The 26579-nt window shown below is 47.3% G+C and overlaps 1 protein-coding gene across 1 annotated transcript in view; it reads right to left on the bottom strand.

Moving 5' to 3' along the window:
• Nucleotides 1–14172: 14172 nt before the first annotated feature.
• The window catches only part of skia (v-ski avian sarcoma viral oncogene homolog a), an 87227-nt gene continuing 74820 nt past the window's right edge, over nucleotides 14173–26579 (bottom strand). The window contains exons 2-7 of the mRNA XM_079238952.1: nucleotides 22681–22797; nucleotides 21735–21850; nucleotides 21009–21319; nucleotides 20609–20937; nucleotides 19574–19804; nucleotides 14173–17129 (exon numbers count right to left, since the gene is read on the bottom strand). Of these exons, the coding sequence (XP_079095078.1) occupies nucleotides 16947–17129; nucleotides 19574–19804; nucleotides 20609–20937; nucleotides 21009–21319; nucleotides 21735–21850; nucleotides 22681–22797 (1287 nt within the window). The 3' untranslated portion in view covers nucleotides 14173–16946. The remainder of the gene's footprint in view (nucleotides 17130–19573; nucleotides 19805–20608; nucleotides 20938–21008; nucleotides 21320–21734; nucleotides 21851–22680; nucleotides 22798–26579) is intronic.

Here is a 26579-nt window from a genome sequence, read left to right as displayed (position 1 = left end):
ATGTTTTCTTGTTCAGAGTGACACGTTCTGGCTCCAGCAGGTATCCATCAGACAAAATAAATCAGTTTTATGGTCAGCTCATCAAGCCGGAGTGTGTGCAGAGTCAACACGAGACACTGGGAGGGGAGAGGAGGCATGGGGGAGGGGGAGACGAGGAAAGAGAAGTAGGACGAGTGGGATGAGCTGGCTGCTTCCTTCCTCCTCCCACTCAATCTCCAGCATCCTGGGGGAGATGGAGGAGTGCAAGTGCACGCCGCCGCCTTCGTCTCACCCACAAACGAAGCCGTCGCGGCAACTCCTGCCAATACTGGTCATTTACATACTGCGTCTCCTGCAGGCTGCAAACACACAGCGGCCAGACTTCAGAGGAAACCAGCGCATTGCACGTGGTCCCTGGGTTGCAATGAGGAAGAGGAGCAGGGAGGAAGCCGTCGATGTATTGACTTAGAGAAATCTCCAACAGAAAGAGGCAGAAAAGCAGAACGTCAGGCAGCCTGGTGCCCGAGCTGCAGGGGCTTCTTAAAAAATGGATCAAAGGCAGAGCTGGAATCCACCGTGAAAGACAGAACCTTGTTTTCAGCTCTCCGGCTGAGGTGCAGAAACATTTCCAAAGCTTTGGTGAGAGTCTGTCAGCTGCTGGATGTTTGGGAGGAATACTGATCCTCACATTAGAGCTGGCGATACTGCAAACCGTGGTATCGATGTGATGCCTAGTTAATCCAGCGTAATAATCGTCCATACCAAGACCTTCTAACTTCACCATTTTGCTTTTAATTCAAATGAAACTTTTTTGATTTAATAAATTTAAGTTCAAACTTATTTTGTTTAAAAACCGTCTAAAACATAAACAGCTGTCACAACATAATAAAACAACTCTGTTATTTACTTTTTATCGCTAACTTGTTTGCTGTTGGTTGCTTCTCGTTTACATTCTTTGGGTTTTTCCTCCTAAATCTTCTGCAAGCAAAGCATCAGTCTCATCACGCCGGTATCAAACGATCCTATTGGTTCTGATACTATTGATATTTGGATCACTCTGCCAAGCCCTAGCTAACTTTTGACTGCCACAAACCTTAACTCGAAGACCAACTACCATACATGTAGTTTAATGTGCCAGAAGATGAGAAACCACAGAAATGTCAGTTTTTTTTACGTTGGTGTGTGTATCTTGTTTTGACTGAATGCAAGATTCTTACAGGGTCCTTAAAGTCCAAAAATGTCTCAAATTCAAAACTTTATGTTTTAAAGCCTTAAAAAGGCTTTAAAATGTCCAGATTTTCATCCAAAGTCTTAAATTTGATTTAATCAAGTCTTGTTTTGTTTACTGGCAGATGCTTTTTTGCTGCATTCCAGCTTGACAACAGACGCGCTGGCATCAGAAAACATCGTCATCGTGGGTTGATTCTGTATCTCTCTGAGGGGGTCATGGTGCATTCAAATGGTCTTGGATTACCGAACGTTCAACGGTGAGTTTGGGATTTCATGCACATCGTTATTCCGGTCCCACCAACTGGGAAAATATGGACGCCTGCAAAGAAACCAAATTGTGAACATCCACAGATGTTGCACAAAAGAATGAAGGTACAAACATGTTATGATGTTGCCGTGCGAACACCTGCCAGCTATGATGTTTAATAAACCACAAATTGACGGGATTTTTTTCTTTTTTTTGTAACAACATAATTACGGAAAACAGCAACTCACTGCTGTTAACAGGAGAAACTTATACAAAATATTTCACAAAGCACTTGAATGAAAACATCATCAGACAGGTGGTACATCTGGAATCTGCAAATGACAGGTTTCCAGCTCAGAAATCAAAGATCGCTTTATCGGATCGTTTTTTCAGAATTCCAAATTCTGAGGACAGCTGGAGCACATAGCTGCCAGCGTTCATACATGGTGATTAAACTACAAACCCTGTGATACCCGCAGGCAAGAAATGGTCCAGTTTGCCCCCACCTCACACACACACACACACACACACACACACACACGTTTAAGGTCACGTTGGCTGCTCGTTGTAGAAAAATGCAGATCTGGGATCCAATCTGCTTTTCTACAGACCCTGAATTGGAAAATGGATGTAGGTAAAGTTTCCTCGACATCCTCTTCACACAGATGAAGGCTTTGCCATTCTGATGGGTTTGCTAAAACATCAGGTTCGTATCACAGCCGTAAGGCTGCAGTGCAGGACCCTGATTACCCACACAGGGATAGTTACCACAGCAACAAGCATGTTGCTCATGAAGTGAAGGACCGCCATGAGAACAGTACTGGAATGGAAAAAATACAGATCAAATCAATCTCAGACGTAGCAGTTTAAAAAAAGTAAGAATCTAACAGTGAAACAGGAAATGAGTCTAGACTTTCAGCTGGTTCTGTCCCCTCACTTATTTTCTTTCCTCCAACTCTTCTTCGTGCATCATGTTTCAAATCTGCTCTCGTTGATCCGAGTCAGGTTGAGCGATGGTCTGTTTAACCAGTTCCCTTCCAGTCGCTGGCCAGTCCGGGTATGATCACATACCTGCACCGACAGGCAACGTTTGCTGTTCAAACCAAACCCTGCTTACCCAGACTCCCCTGCGCTGGCTGACATTGTGACTTGCTGCTGTATGAACAAGCCTGAGCTGAAACTAAACACACACATGCAGAGAGCATGTACTGTATGAACACGTGACGGTGCTGTGCAGAGCGCTGCTGACGGGCACGTCATGCCAGCCCAGCTTCATCAGAATGACAGACTTCCCAGCATCCTCTACAAACCGCTGTCAAGACCCCCCCACCCTCCCCCAACGCGGGACCCAGCAGGGGCAGAAACCTTCTGTCTCCATTTCTGGGTGTTTTCTCCTCATTCTGCTCACTTGAATCTCCAGATGAGGAATGATTTTATGTGTGTAAGATGTGGTTTAAACTTTCCAGACCTGGATCCCTGCGACAGCGCCAACATGCAACCTGGCTTATGTTGGTGGCGTCAACACCACTCTGGTAAAGATTAAATCATATCTTCCTCTGGATGACCTCGAAAGAGCAGTTCACTCATTCATAAAGTCCCGTTTAGACTGTTGTAATTCGTTGTATGTTGGTTTGGACTAGAAATCCCTGCAACGCTTTCAGAGCATCCAAAGTGCAGCCGCTCGTCTCCTAACTGACATAAAAAGACGGGAGTCCATCATCCCATCACCCTGCACACCTTCCATTGGCTTCCTGTTGCATTTAGAGTAAATTATGAGGTTTCACTGATGGATTTTAAGTGTTTAAACTCCATGGGACCACTGATTTACTGCAGCCTTATACCCCTCCCAGGGCTCTGAGGTCAGCGATCAGCTCTTGTTGGCTGTTCCCACAGCCGGGGGGGGGGGGGGGGGGGGGGGGGGGGCAGAGACTTCGCTGTGGCTGCAGCCAGACTTCAGTTAAATCCAGACTGAAAACTCATCTTTTTTATTTGGCCTTTAATTTAAACTGACTTTTTGGGGCTTTTTATACTGTTTTATACTTATATATATATATATTTTTTTTTTTACCATTTTTAATTATATTTTATTTTATTGTTATTTTATGAATAGGTTTTATCGGTTAATTATCTTAAGTTTTATTTGTCTATTTTTATCAAACTTGTAATAATGTTATCTGTTTCTAAATTTTTCAGTTTTGTGAAGTAGTTTGGTCAGCAGGGGCTGTTTTTAATTGTGCTACATGAATAAATCAGAATTGAATTGAACTGAACTGAATTGAATTGAATTGAATTGAATTGAATTGAACTGAATATGTTTCCTATGTTTGGTAGAGCAGAACGCTTTGTCTGTACAAGTAACAATCATCTGTAATGTAAGAAACACTCATCAGTCTTTTTTTTTTAATCCTTTTTCAAGGAACTTGGCGCAGAAAATGAAGCATTACCACAGGAGATCAGTGTTGAGTTGTATAGCTGACACAAAACCAGCAAAAGGAGTAAACCAGAGAAGAGGAACAGGAAGAAGACGACACAGAAACCAACAAATAAAATCACCCTAAAAAGAACATTTTTAAAAATGTGTTTTTGCCATTCTTCTGGTGTTTTTAGATGGCTGTAAACAACTCCATGGCGGTGCATTACCCCAACCAACCAGACTGGAAGACCATGGAAAGGTCAGAGATGGACAGAGGTATGAGGGTGCATGATGTCTGAAATGGCTGCCTTCATTTACGTACATAAGGGAGCAGAAATGGGCCTGAAGCAGACTTCAGGTGAGCTACAGGTGAGAACCAACTGAATGGTAACAGACTGGTTTCACAGGCTACCAACGTCTGCATCCCAACACACACACTGCTGCGCACCTGTGTAAACCTTGTGATCAGTTCTGTCAACACACTCACTCAAGCGTGACAAATGTGGCACAATTCCAGCCAATCTCAGGCTCGCAGTTGTTGGTTTTTAAATGCCATCACATCTTTTCTGAGGCCAAACTGGGACCAGTTCCACAGAGAGTGGTCTGACAGCAGGAGGTTCTGCCTCCAATGCTACTGTAGAACCTTGAAGAACCAGCAGGAATCCTGCAGAGTGAAGCTCTGATGGAAAATTCTTTAAGATGGACTTAGTTCATGAAATCATGTAAGCCAGCATTCCCATCAGAACTGTTAGTTTTGGTCCGGTTGGGGACTGGGTCCAGCTGTAGGGGGGTGTATCCATGCGGACCGTGTTCACGCTGCACTTTGGTCAAACCAGCCAAACCAGTAGAATAATATATCCCCATTCCCACCAGAGGTGGCGCTGCACTAGTATTTAGCAGAAGAGAGGACCAGACCGGCGTGAAGAAGAAAACTCTGTTTCCTCCACCTGCCAGTTAAACATGGAGACCAAACTATGGCTGTTTTGGGTTTTTTAGGGAGGTGTATAAAGTAGAAGTCCTGTCCTGCAGCTCTTTCCAACCAGTCTCTAAACCAGGTGGATTTAATCAGCTCAGCTCCACTGCAGGCAGATGAGCCTGTTAGTAAAAACACATGTTCTAAATGCATCGGTAGATCCACAAACATGGCAGGACTTCTACTCTACACTTTTGGTTTTTATTGTGTCTTATGCAAGTATACTGCAGAAATCCACTGCAACAATGGACGCAGTATGAACACCAGACGAGGCAGAGGACCCTTAACGCCATCGCTATGGATTTACCCACTTTTTTGTAGTCCACTTCCTGTATTTGGTCTGCTTGAAACGGGCCGAGACCTGCGTTTGTAGGCGGACTGAGTCTGCTTCTTTGGTCTGAACCAGAATTCGTTTGGTGTGTTCACATTTCCCCAAACAAAGCAGACTGTTTGACTGTCTGATTCAGATTAAAAAAGGCTGATGTTAATGTGTCCTAAGTTTCAGTTCAAGCAGAACCCAAGCGTTCTGTATAGCAGCTCAGGTTTGGCTTCCATTCAACTGACCCCTCATCATTGTGTCTTTTAGCCCAGAGAGATGATGTCTCCATCCTGATGGAAACAACTGGAGGGAAGCAGGATGGCTGTGAGAGGGTGAACAAGTTGGATGTGCTGGTGAACACAGGGAAACGCTGTGCTGCTATTTGTTTAATAAGTGGTGGAAACCACAACCAGAGCTGACAGGAGGGGGGAATTAAAGCTCACCAGGTAGCTGAAACATCTCTGTTTAGTGATTCCTGCAAAAGGAGAGACATCAGGTGACTGTGATGAGGTTGGAAGTATGCAGAGTGATGTAGACTGTGATAAAAAGCAGCACATTTAAAGTATGAATGTGTCTGTGTGTGTGTGTGTGTGTGTGTGTGTCTGGATCCAGACTGATCAACTCCGGCTGGTGGGAACTCAGCTCATTGGCCATTTCTCTGTGACAAGTTGGCAGCTCATCACACAGCGACGCCCTGCAGGGCAGACTGCGATGGCAGCTGATGTGATGCCGAGCTGCTGGATTGACAGGCACTGAGCCTGAGATGCTTATCATTTTTGTCAAGCTGAGACAGTAAAACGCTGCAGCGACCATAAATATTGAACCTGCCTAGAAGCCAGTAACCTGACTGTTGGGTTTCTGGAAAGGAACTTGGATGTATGTTTGTGTGGCGATAAGTCCGCTAAGCTGCAGGGGAGTGTCCGCTCAGAGGGAGGGAGGTGGGTAAAGGTCAGATCTGTTGCGTGTGATGAGATGCTACCCACAGTAGGAGGAATAATGTTACAGAATAAACAACATCAACTGTCTGTTTACTTTTACATTGTACTAATATGTATTTATAAGATGCCAAAACACGACGGCTACAATAGAAGATGGAGAAACGTTGCAGGTCTGATGAGTCTCCAGTTCAGCTCCACATTCACATGGTAGGATCAGGATCTGCTGGAAACATCACGACAACATGGATCCATCCTGCCGTCAGGATCAACGCTTCAGGATGGGGATCTTGTCCCACTTTAGTCCCTTTGGTACCACCATGACCTGGTTTAACCAGCACAGCCTACCTGAGTCCTGCTGCCGACCATGTCCATCCCTTTCTGAGCACAGTGTAGCATCTTCTGATGGAAACTTCCAGCAGGATGATGCACCATGTCACAAAGCTCACATCATCTCCACCATGACGATGAGTTCACTGTACTCCAACGGCTCCACAGTCACCAGATCTACATCCAGCAGAGCAGCTTTGGTATGTGGTGGAACGGGAGATTCTCATGGTAATGAGGTGGAACGGGAGAGTCTCATCGTGATGAGGTAGAACGGGAGATTCTCATGGTGATGAGGTGGAACGGGAGATTCTCATGGTGATGAGGTGGAACGGGAGATTCTCATCATGATGTGGTGGAACGGGAGATTCTCATCATGATGTGGTGGAACGGGAGATTCTCATCATGATGTGGTGGAACGGGAGATTCTCATCTTGATGAGGTGGAACGGGAGATTCTCATCATGATGAGGTGGAACGGGAGATTCTCATCATGATGTGGTGGAACGGGAGATTCTCATCATGATGTGGTGGAACGGGAGATTCTCATCATGATGTGGTGGAACGGGAGATTCTCATCTTGATGAGGTGGAACGGGAGAGTCTCATCGTGATGAGGTAGAACGGGAGATTCTCATGGTGATGAGGTGGAACGGGAGATTCTCATGGTGATGTGGTGGAATGGGAGATTCTCATCATGATGTGGTGGAACGGGAGATTCTCATGGTGATGAGGTGGAACGGGAGATTCTCATGGTGATGTGGTGGAACGGGAGATTCTCATCTTGATGAGGTGGAACGGGAGATTCTCATCATGATGAGGTGGAACGGGAGATTCTCATCATGATGTGGTGGAACGGGAGATTCTCATCATGATGTGGTGGAACGGGAGATTCTCATCTTGATGAGGTGGAACGGGAGATTCTCATGGTGATGAGGTGGAACGGGAGAGTCTCATCGTGATGAGGTAGAACGGGAGATTCTCATGGTGATGAGGTGGAACGGGAGATTCTCATGGTGATGTGGTGGAACGGGAGATTCTCATCATGATGTGGTGGAACGGGAGATTCTCATGGTGATGAGGTGGAACGGGAGATTCTCATGGTGATGTGGTGGAACGGGAGATTCTCATCATGATGTGGTGGAACGGGAGATTCTCATCATGATGTGGTGGAACGGGAGATTCTCATCATGATGTGGTGGAACGGGAGATTCTCATGGTGATGTGGTGGAACGGGAGATTCTCATCTTGATGAGGTGGAACGGGAGATTCTCATCGTGATGAGGTGGAACGGGAGAGTCTCATCGTGATGAGGTAGAACGGGAGATTCTCATGGTGATGAGGTGGAACGGGAGATTCTCATGGTGATGTGGTGGAACGGGAGATTCTCATCATGATGTGGTGGAACGGGAGATTCTCATGGTGATGAGGTGGAACGGGAGATTCTCATGGTGATGTGGTGGAACGGGAGATTCTCATCTTGATGAGGTGGAACGGGAGATTCTCATCATGATGAGGTGGAACGGGAGATTTTCATCTTGATGAGGTGGAACGGGAGACTCTCATCTTGATGAGGTGGAACGGGAGATTTTCATCATGATGAGGTGGAACGGGAGATTCTCATCTTGATGAGGTGGAACGGGAGATTCTCATCATGATGAGGTGGAACGGGAGATTCTCATCATGATGAGGTGGAACGGGAGATTCTCATCTTGATGAGGTGGAACGGGAGATTCTCATCTTGATGAGGTGGAACGGGAGATTCTCATCATGATGAGGTGGAACGGGAGATTCTCATCATGATGTGGTGGAACGGGAGATTCTCATCTTGATGAGGTGGAACGGGAGATTCTCATCTTGATGAGGTGGAACGGGAGATTCTCATCTTGATGAGGTGGAACGGGAGATTCTCATCATGATGAGGTGGAACGGGAGATTCTCATCATGATGAGGTGGAACGGGAGATTCTCATCTTGATGAGGTGGAACGGGAGATTCTCATCTTGATGAGGTGGAACGGGAGATTCTCATCATGATGAGGTGGAACGGGAGATTCTCATCATGATGTGGTGGAACGGGAGATTCTCATCATGATAAGGTGGAACGGGAGATTCTCATCATGATGTGGTGGAACGGGAGATTCTCATCATGATGTGGTGGAACTGGAGATTCTCATCATGATGAGGTGGAACGGGAGATTCTCATCATGATGTGGTGGAACTGGAGATTCTCATCATGATGAGGTGGAACGGGAGATTCTCATCATGATGTGGTGGAACTGGAGATTCTCATCTTGATGAGGTGGAACGGGAGATTCTCATCATGATGTGGTGGAACGGGAGATTCTCATCATGATGTGGTGGAACTGGAGATTCTCATCATGATGTGGTGGAACGGGAGATTCTCATCATGATGTGGTGGAACGGGAGATTCTCATCTTGATGAGGTGGAACGGGAGATTCACATCATGATGAGGTGGAACGGGAGATTCTCATCTTGATGAGATGGAACGGGAGATTCTCATGGTGATGAGGTGGAACGGGAGATTCTCATCTTGATAGGTGGAACGGGAGATTCTCATCATGATGAGGTGGAACTGGAGATTCTCATCATGATGAGGTGGAACGGGAGATTCTCATCATGATGTGGTGGAACGGGAGATTCTCATCATGATAAGGTGGAACGGGAGATTCTCATCATGATGTGGTGGAACGGGAGATTCTCATCATGATGTGGTGGAACGGGAGATTCTCATCATGATGTGGTGGAACGGGAGATTCTCATCATGATAAGGTGGAACGGGAGATTCTCATCATGATGTGGTGGAACGGGAGATTCTCATCATGATGTGGTGGAACGGGAGATTCTCATCATGATGTGGTGGAACTGGAGATTCTCATCATGATGAGGTGGAACGGGAGATTCTCATCATGATGTGGTGGAACTGGAGATTCTCATCATGATGTGGTGGAACGGGAGATTCTCATCATGATGTGGTGGAACGGGAGATTCTCATCATGATGTGGTGGAACTGGAGATTCTCATCATGATGTGGTGGAACGGGAGATTCTCATCATGATGTGGTGGAACGGGAGATTCTCATCTTGATGAGGTGGAACGGGAGATTCTCATCATGATGAGGTGGAACGGGAGATTCTCATCATGATGTGGTGGAACGGGAGATTCTCATGGTGATGAGGTGGAACGGGAGATTCTCATCATGATGTGGTGGAACGGGAGATTCTCATGGTGATGAGGTGGAACGGGAGATTCTCATCATGATGAGGTGGAACGGGAGATTCTCATCATGATGAGGTGGAACGGGAGATTCTCATCATGATGAGGTGGAACGGGAGATTTTCATCATGATGAGGTGGAACGGGAGATTCTCATCATGATGAGGTGGAACGGGAGATTTTCATCATGATGAGGTGGAACGGGAGATTCTCATCTTGATGAGGTGGAACGGGAGATTCTCATCATGATGAGGTGGAACGGGAGATTCTCATCATGATGAGGTGGAACGGGAGATTCTCATCTTGATGAGGTGGAACGGGAGATTCTCATGGTGATGAGGTGGAACGGGAGATTCTCATCATGATGAGGTGGAACGGGAGATTCTCATCATGATGAGGTGGAACGGGAGATTCTCATCTTGATGAGGTGGAACGGGAGATTCTCATCATGATGAGGTGGAACGGGAGATTCTCATCTTGATGAGGTGGAACGGGAGATTCTCATCTTGATGAGGTGGAACGGGAGATTCTCATCATGATGAGGTGGAACGGGAGATTCTCACCTTGATGAGGTGGAACGGGAGATTCTCATCATGATGAGGTGGAACGGGAGATTCTCATCTTGATGAGGTGGAACGGGAGATTCTCATCTTGATGAGGTGGAACGGGAGATTCTCATCTTGATGAGGTGGAACGGGAGATTCTCATGGTGATGAGGTGGAACGGGAGATTCTCATCATGATGTGGTGGAACGGGAGATTCTCATGGTGATGAGGTGGAACGGGAGATTCTCATGGTGATGAGGTGGAACGGGAGATTCTCATGGTGATGAGGTGGAACGGGAGATTCTCATCATGATGGGGATGAACGGGAGATTCTCATGGTGATGAGGTGGAACGGGAGATTCTCATGGTGATGAGGTGGAACGGGAGATTCTCATGGTGATGAGGTGGAACGGGAGATTCTCATGGTGATGAGGTGGAACGGGAGATTCTCATCATGATGAGGTGGAACGGGAGATTCTCATGGTGATGAGGTGGAACGGGAGATTCTCATGGTGATGAGGTGGAACGGGAGATTCTCATGGTGATGAGGTGGAACGGGAGATTCTCATCTTGATGAGGTGAAACGGGAGATTCTCATGGTGATGAGGTGGAACGGGAGATTCTCATCATGATGAGGTGGAACTGGAGATTCTCATCTTGATGAGGTGGAACGGGAGATTCTCATCATGATGAGGTGGAACGGGAGATTCTCATCTTGATGAGGTGGAACGGGAGATTCTCATGGTGATGAGGTGGAACGGGAGATTCTCATGGTGATGAGGTGGAACTGGAGATTCTCATGGTGATGAGGTGGAATGGGAGATTCTCATGGTGATGAGGTGGAACGGGAGATTCTCATCTTGATGAGGTGGAACGGGAGATTCTCATGGTGATGAGGTGGAACGGGAGATTCTCATGGTGATGAGGTGGAACGGGAGATTCTCATGGTGATGAGGTGGAACGGGAGATTCTCATGGTGATGAGGTGGAACGGGAGATTCTCATGGTGATGAGGTGGAACGGGAGATTCTCATGGTGATGAGGTGGAACGGGAGATTCTCATCATGATGAAGTAAAATCTCAGAGGAATGTTTCCAACACCTCTTTAGTCTGTCATAAACCTGCACAATTGAATTACATTCTACATTGTCTTAAAGTCAGATATTGACACTAAATGTGACTTAAAACAGCAAAACTTTCTTCTTTTGGAACACAAGGAACCGTACTGACATTTCTCAGGTATATTCTGGTTTTTACTGCAGGCCGTAAAGGAACCGTGTTGATACTTCTTCTGACTGTGCAACATAAATGAGCCTTTGTGAGTTTATTCAGTCTGAATGCTTCATATAGCAACTTTTCACCATCTTAAAAGTTATAAACCTCAAGGCAGAACCATCAAGGTTCAAAAGTTTAAGAGTTAAAGAGGGTGTAAATCACATCACTGCTGTTTAGGAATGACAGAAAAAGAACCTTCACCCCCATTTTCTGGCAAAACAACATTTCCTGCAACAATTCTGATTTCAGTTTGTTTTGCGTTATTTTGTGTTTTCTTTACATTACACTGTGGATTCTGCTGATAAACATGTCCAGATGTGCAGATGGAAAACATGCTGATGCTGAAAAGCAAGTCTGCTACAGATTTCGGTTAAAGCGCCTCGTCAGTAGATGCATAAAATCTGAGGAATTTACTAGAAGAATGTAACATGGCTGTAGCGACTGAGCGAACATTATTAAACAGCAGGAGACACGGGGGCATAGCTAGACTGAGAGCTGCAGAGAGACTCCAGAGACTAATGAGCTAACTGCAGGGCGCTCTTCCTCATGTGACTGCTGTAATTGGGTCAGTCAGTACCCTGCATGGTGGTGCAGCTGCTGTCTGACAGCTCGGCCCACACCACGCTGCTGATGGAGGCCACAGCAGCCAAACAGTTACTTCCAACTAGCTCAGCATCTACTTGTATAGTGTACAGGTGGAGGGAGAACACTTCCTACATCATTTATAGAACCTAAGTCCTGAACAAAAACACAAGGAACAGCAGCAAAATGGGAAGCGTTGATCCTGACGGCAGGATGGATCCATGTTGTCATGATGTTTCCAGTAGATTCTGATCCTACCATGTGGATGTGGAGCTGAACTGGAGACTCATCAGACCAGATATCTGACACAGTTTGAACTTCAGCAAGTCGTAATCATCAGTGGTGTAGTGGTCACTTGAGAATTGGGTATCCCCCAAATTTTTCGCCCTTGTTTTAAGAAACAAACAAAAAAAATAGCCCAGAAAAACGTTGTTTTGTAAAAAGTGACATGTAAGACAACTCCATTTAGTTCACCTCAAAAATCCATCAGTATTTCTGCTCATTGTCACATAATTTCTGCTCGGTTTCAGGGAGAAAGAGTTATAAAAATTACTAAACCGATACTGACATATGGTGAGAGACAGGCTCATAGACTTATGTACATATAACTATTTTATGTCTATGTTCAAGCTAAGGTTGATGCAGCTGTTAACTAACTGCACCAGTGTAGCATCGGTAACCTTAGCTAACCTGCTGGGCGATGTAGATACATGTGTCGGGATGTTTGTAATTGTAAAAGCAGCATCACAGGGAGCTTAGAAGTGGGTATACTCTATGCTGACTGAAAAAGAAGTGAGTATTCTCCGTATAGCCGCGTACACCCTGGACCACACCACCGGTTTTCAGCACATGGCTGCATGCTGCCATGTGCTGGCTACTCTCCCAATGTTTCCATGTACTGCTTTAGTTTAGGTTCTCTACATACAACACACTGGTCAGTACAGATGGAGATGATCCACTCCTGTCTGCTAAATAAAGGTACAAACAAATAAAACTGTAGAGTGAGTTTTACAAATGTGCATTTTAGAAATCTCTTGCTCTTCAATAGCTGGTCTTAACATTTAAACTAGCATAGCCTGTGCTTGCTAATTATGCTGTGTACAATATTATTTAAAGTGAATTTAGAAGTTTTAATGCCTTTAAAAGGCAGTTTGACAACATGTGAGCTGTTGGTTGCCATGAGCTGAACAAACCTCAACATTAACTGGATATTGAGGAGCCTAAAGCTAAGAGAAGTGTAAGCACACAGGCATGAGGCTCTGTAGAGCACACTAATGAATGCTAACACTGAGCGCTGTCAGGCTGAGTGGGCGTTAACTGGAGACCAAGTGTACAGCACTTTTTACTTCAGTGTTTGCTATTCAGCCTTTCTTTTTCAAGGTTTCCACTGTAATTATGGAACTTTCTGCAGCAGCTGCCCTTAAACCATATCTGTGGATAAACCAGATGACGGGTGAACAAGAGGATGTGTTTGTTGGTACTGGCTCTGCATTGAGACCGCTCACCTTTTATCTTTTTACCTTGAAGTGCTTGTTTTTCAATTATCTCTGTAATGCGGAGATGATGGGATAAAACTAGAGACCCCATAATATCATTCTAACGCCCACTGGCTGCATTATTTTCATATATATATATATATATATATATATACACACACACATGTAGTTCTGCCAGGTAAATCACTGTAATATCACTCTGTTAAGCGTGTTACCATAGCAACGCGCTAATCAGCTGGCTTTTGACAGGTGAATGAGAGAAATGTAGACAATGGTTGTTTAGTATGAAAAGTACATCAAGACCAACGTAAAGTATTTCCAATATTGTTGTATACAACTAGCTAGATATGCCATTTTTTTTATGTTTATTGTGTGGGACCATGGTGTGTGTAAATGTATGTATGTATATATGTATATTTATATATATATATATATATATATATATATATATTATATATATATGTGTATATAAAAGCCTGTAATTTGAAATTTAATTACAGGCTTCATGTAGATGATATTGTTTCCAGTGGGACATGAGGAAAGAAGACCACCATGTTGCTGTTTTCACAGGAGAATTAAGATGTATATTTTTACAAAATGATGAAAATGGGCCATCCAGTCTGGACAAACAACTTTATTTCTGGTAATGCATCTATACACTGTACATTCAGTCACTGTAGTATATAAGCATAGCTATTTTCAAACATAATCTCATAAAGTCCTTTACTTTACAATATAGTCCGTGTCATTAGAGGGAACGGTGTCATTTTAGGAGAAAAAAAGCCTAAAAAGATGAAGGAAAATGGGGAGAGATGAATAAGCAGAGCAGGTTTTTTCATACTGTATATGTAGCATTAATAAATGGGAAAGCTTGCCTCTTACATAAAAAATATTCTATAACTGTAGTAGTAGTAGTAGTAGCAGCAGCGCAGGGCTAAAATGATACATGAGAATGTCGGGGAAGCTGCAACACGGCCCATACTGCAGGTCTGTTGTACAATACTGCTAAACATACGCAGGAACTGCTGTAAAACACAGGTCTTTTAGAGGTTTACAGTTTAAAAAAAGGTTAACATGTCGGGAATATTCTCTTCTGAAGCATCTTAGTCAAAACAAAAACTTAAAAAACAAAAAGCTATTGTAAGAAAAGATATTTCTGAAAAAGGAAACACCATGTACATAAATTATACAAGACTGTAAATGAAAAAAATATTTACATTTTTATACTCTTAGATTTTCAACTGGCTTGTGTTTTCTGTAGTAATGCGGACCGTTATTGCTACTCCGTTATTTAGCAAAATGATTTTCCTTTAGAAAACAGCTTTTTTCTCTTTGCATGGGGAGGGAGGGAGGGGGGGGCGAGCAAAGAGGCCAATGTTGTTGTGACCCCCCCCACCCCGGCTTTTTTTTTTTTTTTTTTTTTACAAAACAGCGAGTAACATAAACTACACAGACTATTAACTCTCGAGCATAAAAACGACTACAAAATGTACCAATTGGGGTCTGCAGACGTGTAGGGGCGACGTGGGATAAGAAAGCGCCCCCCAGTCTGCAAACTGGGAATAAACGGTTTATTTACAACTCATAGTAACAATTAAATTCTATAAAAACTGAACATGCATATCATGGATTCCAGATAAAGAAAGGAAAAGCGCCGTTGCGATGTTTCATTGTTCTCTGCATTGAAGAAGAAAAATACGTGTAAACTGGTCGTTTTTTAAAACACTGATTAAAAGAGCTGCAGCCCGCGAACCCAACCCCCACCCCCACCCAGGCAGCCTCATCAATAGTTTTCCTACTCTGGAAACCTTCCGCCCACATCCAGGCACTTGAGGTTGTCCAGCATCGCGTTAATATTTTTAGTTTTTATGCAGGTGTGAAGTTTTTTTTATTTACTTTTCATTAAAAACAACATTAAGTGTTTCTTTTGCTGAATAAGACGAGTCGCTTTATATTGCATAACACAATGAAAACCCTTACACACACAGCGTCCATCAATGCCCCATAACTGACTATATTTATGGCAAACTTTCTCAAATTTCATGCACAAAAGGAAAATATTTCTTCTATGGGGACGGGGGAGGGGGGGGGGGGGGGGGGGTGAAAACAAGCAAGCAATCAAATATCTCCACATTAAACATCAACCAAAGCAAAAATGAAAGCGTGAACATAATATACATTCTGGCTGCATTGTACCTGCTGCGTGGCGGCAGACTGGCGGCGTTTTCTTCCAAACAGTTCAGCTTCCAGCCGCCCAGAAACAACCCCCCCCCATCCCCCCCACACACACTGCATCAGCAAGCAACATCTACACAGTTTCCTTTCTTTATTTACAATAATTAGCCTTTAGAAAACAGAAGAACTGTTTCCATTGGTGTTTAATGGCGAGATGCTTGCAGGGTTTGTGGCAGCAGTCAGGTGGTCTGCAGAGATCCAACAGCGGGGGTACGATGCCTTACAACAGCTTCTTGTTATGACAAAGTGCGATTCAATATTGTAAAGTACAAAAAGAAAAAAAACATATTTATATTTACAAACCTTAATTTAATGAAAATGAACATTTTTGTGGTTATTGAGGAGAGTCCATCCAGCCCACTTCCTCTTCACAGATGATGTCAATTGGAGTAAAAACACGTCGTCTGTTTGCAAGGTAATAAAAAACAAGAACACGCTCACATCTGGAGTATTTACGTCTTTTTTTCTTTTTTAGAAGATTAAAAACTTTTAAAAGTAAGAAAATATGGCAACCCAGTGTGTGAATGGGAGGAACTGCTGGACACGAAGTGCTCGCTGGGAAAGGTGCCTTTAGCTTCCCGTCGGCTGAAAACGCATACCTGCCTGGAAATAACGGATGTTCCGGGAGGAGTCTGGGAGATGTGGGACCCTGGTGGGCTGCAACGGCCCCCTGAAATCATGACAAACCCGGGTGGTGCCGTGGAAGTCCATTTCCATGTTTGTTTCTTTTTATTTATTTCTAGTTTTTAATATTTTTAGACTTAAACAGAAAAACAAAGAACCGTGTCAACATGTGGCGCTGCAGGCTCTGGGATAGCTTATGTTGTGTCCAGATTCCTGCGGCGGGACACGCCCCCCCACCTGGCTGTAAGGCTGACGGGATCGCCTCTAACAGGGTCTGGAAAGTCTCGTGTCCTGCTGAGGGAAACTTCTTCTGATCCAGTTATCAGTTCTGAGCGAGCCAGGCCGGATAAACAAGCACATTCCCGGTCCGTTTCCATGGCAACCACTCACTAGACTCTTCATGGGCCTGGATGCCAAACAGCTCCTGGTGTGTGTGTGTGTGTTTGTATCTGGGGGGGTGTGGGAGACAGTGGGGTCTTTAATGTTCTGAAGTCGGCGTAAGACGTCCTGTGGGCTGATGGAGGAGTGTGGGGGCTAGTTGTCAGCCGGTCCATCCTTCGCACCGTCTTTGCTGGCAGATTTGGGCCAAAGCTGCTGCTGTAGCTCCCTCACCACCTTCTCCAGGTGCTCCCTGGCCTCCCGCTCCTGCAGCAGGTCGGCTCTGAGCTGCTCGCGGTCGGCCTCTGCGTGCTGCAGCTTCATCTGGAGGTCTTCGATCTGGAAGAGACGGAGCAGGAATCAGCTGATGACGCGTGTTCGCTCGTTGTTGCAGCGGAGCTCAGAGGAAAGCGTTTGTTTGCCCGATAAACCCCTTAACGCTGATCTCTCAATCCTTCAGGCTTAAAAAGGCGTTTGACTGAAGGGATGAAGCGCCGCCGTGTCTAAACATAACAGATAACAGGCTTACTTCCTCCTACACCTTCTAAAAGTAGAAGGAACCAGAACCTTCAGCCATCGGACCGCTCTCTGCAGAACCGGCTTGGTGACCGTTGTCATGGTGACTCGAAGCTCCAGCCCCGTAGGTGTCCAGCTCCGGTCCTCGAGGGCTACAATCCTGCAGGTTTTCCACGTGTCCCTGCTCCAACACACCTGACTCACCTTAATGAGTCATTGTGCAGAACTTTATTAATGTAAGCAAGGTGTGTTGGAGCAGGGAGACATGGGAAACATGCGGTACAGCAGCCTTGGACGACCGACGTTGGACACCACTGCTCCACACAAACACAACGAATCACATTTTAACTCATTTGGTTTTCCTGGACTGGTCTCTACAGGTGGCTTTACTGGACTGGAGCAAATAAAGAGGTTTTACTGGTCAGGTGAGGGGACGTTGGAGACTTTCAGACGGTAACATGGAGCACAGCGTCTACCCGTCCCCGTGCACCACCCGTCCTCGCTGCAGCTCTGATGCCATGTTCATGTCGGGTTATAAAACAGGTCCGATAAAAGCAACATTTTCAGCTCCAACGTAGAATTTAGAAAAAACGAGCGAGCCTCAACGGGACTGAGCGTTAAAGAACGAATGAGTGAACATGGCGACATGGCTGCCTCGTTCTGGTTAAACTGTACCGGTATGAAGCGTTGCTGTGACAGGACACGGATCCAGCTTCATGTTGTCAGTGTGATGTTTTCTGTAAGAGACCAGATCCAGATCTAGATCCTGATCCAGTCTGGTTGCCAGCTGGCGTCTTCCAGCAGCTGGCCATGTCAGCATCATGAGATCAGTGAAACAGTTTTTCTAACGACAGCCTTCCTCCTCTCACGGCGGCAGCCTCTGGGGCGGGGCGGGGGGGCTCAGAGCCTCCCTCCTGTTTAGTCTGATCTGCATTTCCCACGGTGCCTCGGGGAGGTGGACGTCTCTTCCTGAAGAGGGGGGTGGATCGTGTCAGGGCTGAACTTGGGTCCTTCTGAAGAGGAAACGGTTCTTTTGCTTCTCTGCAGATCTGAGAGGAACTTCGACTCGACCCAAACGTCTCGCATCACTTTGTTGATCCGTTTGTCCGATTTATGTTCTATCAGAACTCATCCACACCGTCTGAACCCTGTTAGACCATGAGACTTCCCAAACCGTCTGCAGGACCAGTTCTGCAGAACTGAAATCCTGAGGGACTTCCTGGACCCGTTAAGGTCCCGGTTCTGGAGAGGATCCGTCCCTCCATCAGACCCGTTAAGGTCCTGGTTCTGGAGAGGATCCGTCCCTCCATCAGACCCGTTAAGGTCCTGGTTCTGGAGAGGATCCGTCCCTCTATCAGACCCGTTAAGGTCCTGGTTCTGGAGAGGATCCGTCCCTCCATCAGACCCGTTAAGGTCCTGGTTCTGGAGAGGATCTGTCCCTCCATCAGACCCGTTAAGGTCCTGGTTCTGGAGAGGATCCGTCCCTCCATCAGACCCGTTAAGGTCCTGGTTCTGGAGAGGATCTGTCCCTCCATCAGACCCGTTAAGGTCCTGGTTCTGGAGAGGATCCGTCCCTCCATCAGACCCGTTAAGGTCCTGGTTCTGGAGAGGATCTGTCCCTCCATCAGACCCGTTAAGGTCCTGGTTCTGGAGAGGATCCGTCCCTCCATCAGAGGGCTTCCAGGTCCAGGTTTGGTCCCAACTCGTGGTTTCTGACACGGTGGCGGCAGAAATCCTGTTCCCTGTCAGACTGGGAACAGACGGATCCAAAGATCCAGAATAAACCGGTTTGTTTCCAACAGAACTCGGCTTCATCTCTTTGGTTCGGAGCGTTTTTAGAACTTGGATGATTTGGAAGTCAGACTTTAATAAAAACTGCCCGTCCGTTTCTGTTGGGAAGCGTGAGAACTCGACGTGAGAACCCGGCATGAGAACCCGGCGTGAGAACTCGGCGTGAGAACCAGGCGTGAGAACCCGGCGTGAGAACCCGGCGTGAGAACTCGGCGTGAGAACCAGGCGTGAGAACCCGGCGTGAGAACCCGACGTGAGAACCCGACGTGAGAACCCGGCGTGAGAACTCGGCGTGAGAACCCGGCGTGAGAACCCGGCGTGAGAACCCGGCGTGAGAACCAGGCGTGAGAACCCGGCGTGAGAACCCGGCGTGAGAACCCGGCGTGAGAACCCGGCGTGAGAACCCGGCGTGAGAACCAGGCGTGAGGGGCGGAGCTCTCTGCGGGTTAAACTGCGGCGTGCGAGCGTGAACTGACCTGTGCGGAGTACTTTGCCCGCAGACGCCCGGCCTCGCAGCCCTTGTCGCAGACCCGCAGCTGCCGCGCCTGCTCCAGTTCCCTCTTCAGACGGATCCGAGACTCGTTGGCCTCCTTCATCTTCTTCTCGCTCTCGGCTCGCAGACGCTCGATCTCCTTCCTCAGGTTGCGTTTGGCCTCCGTCGCCTCCCGCAGCTTCTCCTTCTTCGCCACCCGCAGGAACTCCAGCTCCTTTAAAGAGAAGGTTCAGAGGTTACAGGGGAAAGTTCTGGAAAGTTCTGAAGCGCTGGGAGGTCCGGTGGTTCTGCAACAGATGCAGGTCCTGCTGGTGTTTCTGGGCTGTCGACACCTGAGACCCGCTACGATACGCCGCTGTGTCGGTGTTTATAAGCCGCGGCTGACAGACGTTACGCTCCTTCCTCTGAATCACTGGAAGAGCGCGAACATGTGTGTGTGTGTGTGTGTGTGTGTGTGTGTGTGTGTGTGTGTGTGTGTCACTGCTCATGGGAACCAGGTTGTTGGGACTACGACGTCTGTCCTCAGGCTTTGTTGGCTGAAAGACACAAGCCTCATCACACCCTCAGCGCTGCCGGCAGCGGCTCAGTCGCCTAACCAGCTGTTTGTTTAACCGTGGAGCTCCTGTCCTTCACTCAGGATGCAGCTTTTCTTCACTCTCGCCTGTCTTAGTCCATAAAGATGGACGTCTTCCGTCACCATCTCCACTTTGGTCTAAGTCTTGCAGAGCTGAGCAGACTGTGAGGAGGACTGCGTGCACGTCTGCAGGCTGAAGCCGGAGATATTCCTCTCTGAGTCTGCAGAGTCACCTGAAGTTAAACTATACAAACGTCTACCGCCTGGTGTGCATCAACGTTAAGGTTAGCTAACAGGTTATAAAACTGTGTAAACCTTTAGCTTTGCTTCCAGGTTAATCAGTAAACCGCTAACCCTGCCTAACCAGCCGGTCCTGGTTCTGATAGAAGCCGCCTTTAACCGGACCGTCCCAGCTGAGGGGTGGAGGGAAGATCTGGACTCTACCTGCTGGAGGCTGCGTTTGGCCTGCAGCGCCGAGCCCAGCTTCTCCTCTTGCTTCACTCTCATCTTAACGATCTCGTGCAGAAACTTCTCCTTGGACTCTTTGGAGTCCAGTCCGCTGTCCAGCGCCTGTCTCAGACTCTCCAGCTCCGACTCCAGACCCAGCTCGGGGGGGGCGACGGGGGCCGTGACGGGCGCAGCAGCGGGGGCGGGGCATTCGGCTGATGTGACGGTACAGACGGGCCCCTGGACGCCCGGTGAGCTCAGATCCTTGGCGGAGCTGCTGGACGAGGTGAAGGACGGGGAGGACAGGGAGGACAGGGACGAAGTGACTGGAAGGAGAGAGCAGACACGTGAGAAACGAGACAAACAGAAGAATGGAGGGGTGGAACGGTGCGCTTACATTCGTCACGGCTCTCCACTTCGATCTCCACCTCAGAGTCTTTGTCGTCCTGAGGCGGCGGCGGCGGCAGCTTGCTGGCGGCGGCGGACAGAGGACAGGGGAGCTCTGGCGCCAGAGGCGGGACCTCCCCCGTAGCTCTTCTCTTGCGAGGCCGTGGATGAGGGTTGCTGCCCTCCCCCGGGGGCTCAGCTCCACTTGGGTGGGAGGTTCCAGGCACCGATGGGGACATGGGCCCCACCTTCCCCAGCGGCAGCGGCGTGAGGGCGACGTTGGGGGCCACGGCGCTCTCCAGACTCTTATAGTTGTAGAAGCTGGAAGAGAAAGGAGACGCTGAATGTGGCTCCGGCCTCAGAAGGAGTCGTGATGTGCAGCTCGCGCAGACAGTCGCTCCCACAGACCCAGCTGGACAACTTGTGCCAATCAGGGCACAGAAACACTCACATGAAACCGCCTGCAGCGCTTTCCTCCCACTGCAGGAGAAACTGGGCCAGATCCGTGGTGATGCACTGGCGCTACCATGCCAAGTGGGTGCCCACAGCGTGAGTGTGTCAAATGTGTGTGAGTAGTGGAGTGTGGGAGGCTGTGGTACAGTCAGAGCTGACCCATGTGACACCGGCCCACCCAGACGAGAGGGAGAGCAGGCTGGGAGTTCGGTTTATTCAGCACAACAAAGCGGCCGTCATCTCTACTGGTGGCTTTTACTGGTTTTAGAGTTTTGGAGCTTACCTGTCTCTCAGCAGGGCCAGGGGGTGACTGGAGGGCTCCTTATCACCGGCGGGGATGTGAGGAGACCAAGGTCTGAAGGCTGAGGGTCTCTGTCTGGGCTGGATGCAGCTCAGCCCCTGCAAGAAGAAAATATTTCTCTTTTTACCTCCCAGGTGGAGAAATTTCCTTCAACGCACTGAGCAGAGTGTTAGCGCCTGCAGAGCTCCGAACATCAGCGGGAACGTTCGCATCCGGAACGAGACTCCGTCCAGCGACGCCAGTGTCACAGTTTCTAACTGAACTGGAGCTTTATGAATATTCACATTCAGCAGATACACGGTCAACCAATCAGAGAAGGGGTGTCTCCAGTGTCCCCAGTGTTCCCAGTGTCCCCAGAGCCTGTTGCTATGCAAGTAGCTGCGTCTCCATCACCCCTCAAATCATGCAAAACCAAAATATTGTAAAAAATACAGAAACACAAATAGAAAAAAACTAAAGAAACAAGATCTTTCTGGTGTGTTCATGTAGAAGTACGAAGTGGAAAAAGCAGAACGGAAACATGCAACCATAGTGGGACCAGTTCATTTCAGGTACAGATGGGGGGGGGGGGGGGGGGGGGTATGTATGGATGAAGGAAGAGATTTTTATTAAAATACAACCTGTAAAACCTCCTGAGAAAGGCACGTCAGAGATGTTGGGAACCCTGGACGGCCTGTATGAATGCGAGTGTGTTCTATCCCATGCAGATGTATTACTCTACAATTTGAGAAGTAAAGTCGCTGAAGTGGGATATTCATCATTTATGGGGGTATAAATGGGGTTCTGCCCCCCTGTCCGGCTCTTGCAGTGTTAAACTCATCTTAAGTCTTTCATATCATATAACATGACGTTTCATCTCATGCACCACAACTCATCATCATCATCTTAATCCTGAGTGGGAGCAGAAGGGAAGGTCGGCAACACCGACCTTATTGGAGGCGGAGAGGGATTGTAGCCAGTCGTGCTGCTTCTCTTTGTCGGCCAGTGAGGATTGAGACGGGATGTCTTCGTGTTTGGACCTTTTCATCGGGATCGGATCAGAGCCCTGAAAGAAAACAAGAAGTTTTTTTAGATTTAGGATTCATTTAACTCTATTTGTGCAGCTTTTTCTTGACATTAGCACCTTGTTATGAGCTCATTCTGTCAACAGAGAACAAGCAGCAAAGTCAGGCTGACCAATCAGAGGAGGGTCCTACAGACGGGTAGGATGTGCTACCTTTGTGGGCAGTAGGAGAAAATAATGTCCTCTGTAGGCATGGAAAGACTCAGATCCTGAAAATAAAAATCTGAGCCTATAAATGAGTTTGACCCTGAAGTAGAGGACTCGGTGTTGGAGGACGCAGTGGAGACTGACTGGCAGATTCAGGTCAACACACACTGGAGTAATGTTTCCTCTGAAGGGTGTCTGGACTCAGGAGGCTCAATCAGGATGCACCAAGTGCCGCCAGTTTCCTGCAGGTTGTAGATGTTTCCCTGCTGCAACACATCTGACTCAAATGAAGCAGTCATCAGTCGGCTTGTCCAGAACAAGCTGCCGGATCTATTTGATCTGAACCAGGTGCGTTGCAGCACCAAACACCTAAAACCTGCAGCACACTGGTCCAAGTGGTCAGGAGTTGGTTATCATCTAGAGTGGCGGCCAACTCCAGTCATCATGAGCCACAATCCTGCAGGTTTTCCATGTATCCCTGCTCCAACACACCTGACTGAAATGAACCGGCAATGCAGAACTTGATAGGCTGTTGGATCTAGCCAAGTATGTTGGAGCAGGACTACATGGAAAACCTGCAGGACAGCGGCCCTCGTGGACCAGCTTAGGACCCTGTTGTAGTGGAAGTCCAGACCAGAGACAGGTGGGATGGTCAGCCAGGGTGGACAGCTGAGGAGAGGAACCAGTTCATACTGGCAGCATTAAAAGGTGTCAATCATCCATTTTCACTTCAAGGCAGAAAAATGGGGCATTTTTACCGACGTGAGTCTAAATAACCAGCATAAATATATCCTGCATCATGCTCTCATTCTACAGTCGGTCACAGAAAAGTCGCTGAAAGTCCCGGAGTTGTGAGCGAGGACAGCTGCTGTGCCGTCTAGCCACGCTGCGTCCCTGCGGGTGCAACTGATTACACAGACATGTGGCGAACCACAAGGCGCTGCCAACACGCTCCACGGCCACGGAGAAGCACGTTTCTAAGCAGCACCTGTTGACGCCACGCATCGGGAGGTGTGTCTGAGTGTGTGTTTTAACACACTCCCGCATGCTGCTGCAGTGAGACGGGACGTCCTCAAAGCAGACAACAAGACCCAAAGACAAGAGCTGGGGATGTGACCAGCCTGACAGAACCAGCCAACATCAACACAACATGTGAGCTGCATCCCAGCACACGACCCGGAACCTGTAAGATAACAGCAAGCAAGCGTTTCCTCGAGCTGAATGTAAAACCAAGACAACGGCTTAATGGGGTTTTGCATCTCGCTGGTGTGTGAGGCGGTTTGTGACAGACACAGCTGGGAGAGGCTGAGGTCATCGCTACAAAGCCAGCCTACAGGGCGGGGGTGGCGGTGGCGGGGGGAACAAACCCCTGCTTGTCTGTCTGGACGGGTGTATCAGTGTGTGACAGACTGACACTGGCCCAGTCACCTCCTGCCTCCTCTGTCGGCTGCCCACGAGCAAACACACCTAGCTGCACTGGATCCTATGTGTGACACATAGCTGGGGTTGTGTGTGTGTGTGTGTGTGCGAACTTGGTTGCCTCCCTAGAAATAGAAAGACACACACGCATGCACACAAAGTCAACAGCACACCTAAATATAAAACAAGCCTGCAAGTCCGGCTACCAGACACCGCCAGTGGCACTCCCCTATCTGGCATCCACACACACACACTCATACACATATACACACACACACACACCCTCATACACGCACACGCACAGGGTTATTGGTCCGTCTGACATCACTGAGTGCATTTTCAGTTCATTGACATTTTGGTGTGACGGCTCCGCGGCAGCTGCCAAGTAGGCGACCGGTGGTGCATTCAAGTCATGTGGGAACAAATCATCACGTAAAAACCTGTTTCTGGAACAGAAGACTGTTTTTAGTAAACGTGGATGAAGGTGGCACACACACCAGGACAGTCTGCTGGAATCAGGCCCATTGGGGACTGGGTTTTTCCAGATCCAGTTCACGCTGCACCACTAACACAAACCGGACCTTCTACATCACGAGTTCCACTCCCCACCAGAGGAGGCGCTGCAACAAGAGTTTGTGCATTCACACCGCTCCAAAGGAAGTGAACTTTCCGAACAGACACAGCAGGATCCAAAGCGCTGCTGTAAACGTGTCCTAAAATATGTTTCTATTAGCAACAACCCAATTATTCTGAGTTATAAATAGTGTTCTGTACAGTTTATAAAATCTGGTAGATCCAGCCAACCAAAGTTGCCACAAGACAAAATAATCCAGATTAGTGGTGCAACTAAATGATTTTTATCACACATTCTTCTTTCAGTTTATTCACATTTGTCTCAATGCTTCCTTTCCAGCAGGCGCCAAAGAAACTTTTGATTTGAGCACATTGGAAATGAGGCACACTGCTGAGCGACAGAAAATGTCGCGCTTTGGTGCCTCTGACGACGCTAATCTGGCATCGTCTTCATCCTGTCTCTTCTCCCAGATCTCGCCAGTCAGTAAAAGTCAGTCTGATGTTGACTCATGTCTCATTTCTTCCTCTGATGTGCTTTACAAACAGCCAGTCTTGATATCCAGTCGCTAGCGGGTCAAACGGCCTATAAGCAAAAAAACCCTCAAGACGTTGCTGGGCAACAACATCCCCAGTGATGTGAAGCCACTGTGACATCAAAACGAGTCAGGAACAGATTTGTTTTTGGTCGGATGTCAGATGGCACCATAGTGGTACCGCTCTCTTTCCATGCATGCATAAACAGGAGTGGTTTATAGCAGAAATAAACAACTGTTGGGGACATCCACAAGAGGAAACAGATTCATCAGAAATGATTGAAATCTCTGGGAATAGGTAAAAACGGCTTGGTCTCATCTTAAGCTCTCCATTTGCCTTAAGCATGAGAAGTCTTTAAAAGCAAGAAACTACATGGTAAAGAAGTGTTTTTCACATCAGTGGGAGGTTGTTTAACCATCTGCATTCATCTCTCCTCGACCTCTTACACTAATAAATCCAATTTCTCTTTCAAAACAAGAGAATATCTGGCATCGGCTATGTTTTTACCCCTGCTGGATGACGGTGATCTGTTTTTATGCTCCAGGTCAGGATCTTTAGAAACTAGATCCTGTGGACCACTGTGCTCTGCGTTTCATTACTGGCTGTGGAAATCGCACAGATCACTGCAGTTTTACACTACAGCTAAATGACCGACTCTATGTATGCAGACAATCACAAACTGATTTAAAAGGAGGAAAAATGATCTCCGCAGGAGTTTAAGATGATTCTAAGGGACGGCGAAGTAAACTTCCTCTGTCAACGTTTCTGGACGTCATTGCTGCATTTCAGTTACCCGATGTTGGCTGCCACCTTCGTTTTGCTCCTTGTGTTTGTTGAACAGTTGATCTGGATGTTGGGTTGCATCTGAATTTACTTTTAATTTTACTGGACTAGACTGGACTGGACCGGACCAGACCAGACTGGACCGGACCCACAAAATGAGCCAACATGCATTTATCCAACTCCATTGAGACCTCCTCAGTCGCCTCGGCTATAGCACCAGCAACCCCACATGAAGCGGAAAAAAGAGCAAAAATATGGACAAAAGATTTGATGAAATCATTTTTTAGGTTTAAGAATTTAGTTCTTTT

Source organism: Telmatherina bonti, assembly GCF_933228915.1.
Source record: "Telmatherina bonti genome assembly, chromosome: 4".
In the NCBI taxonomy this organism is placed as follows: Eukaryota; Metazoa; Chordata; class Actinopteri; order Atheriniformes; family Telmatherinidae; genus Telmatherina; species Telmatherina bonti.
This window is presented reverse-complemented; position numbering and strand designations above follow the sequence as displayed.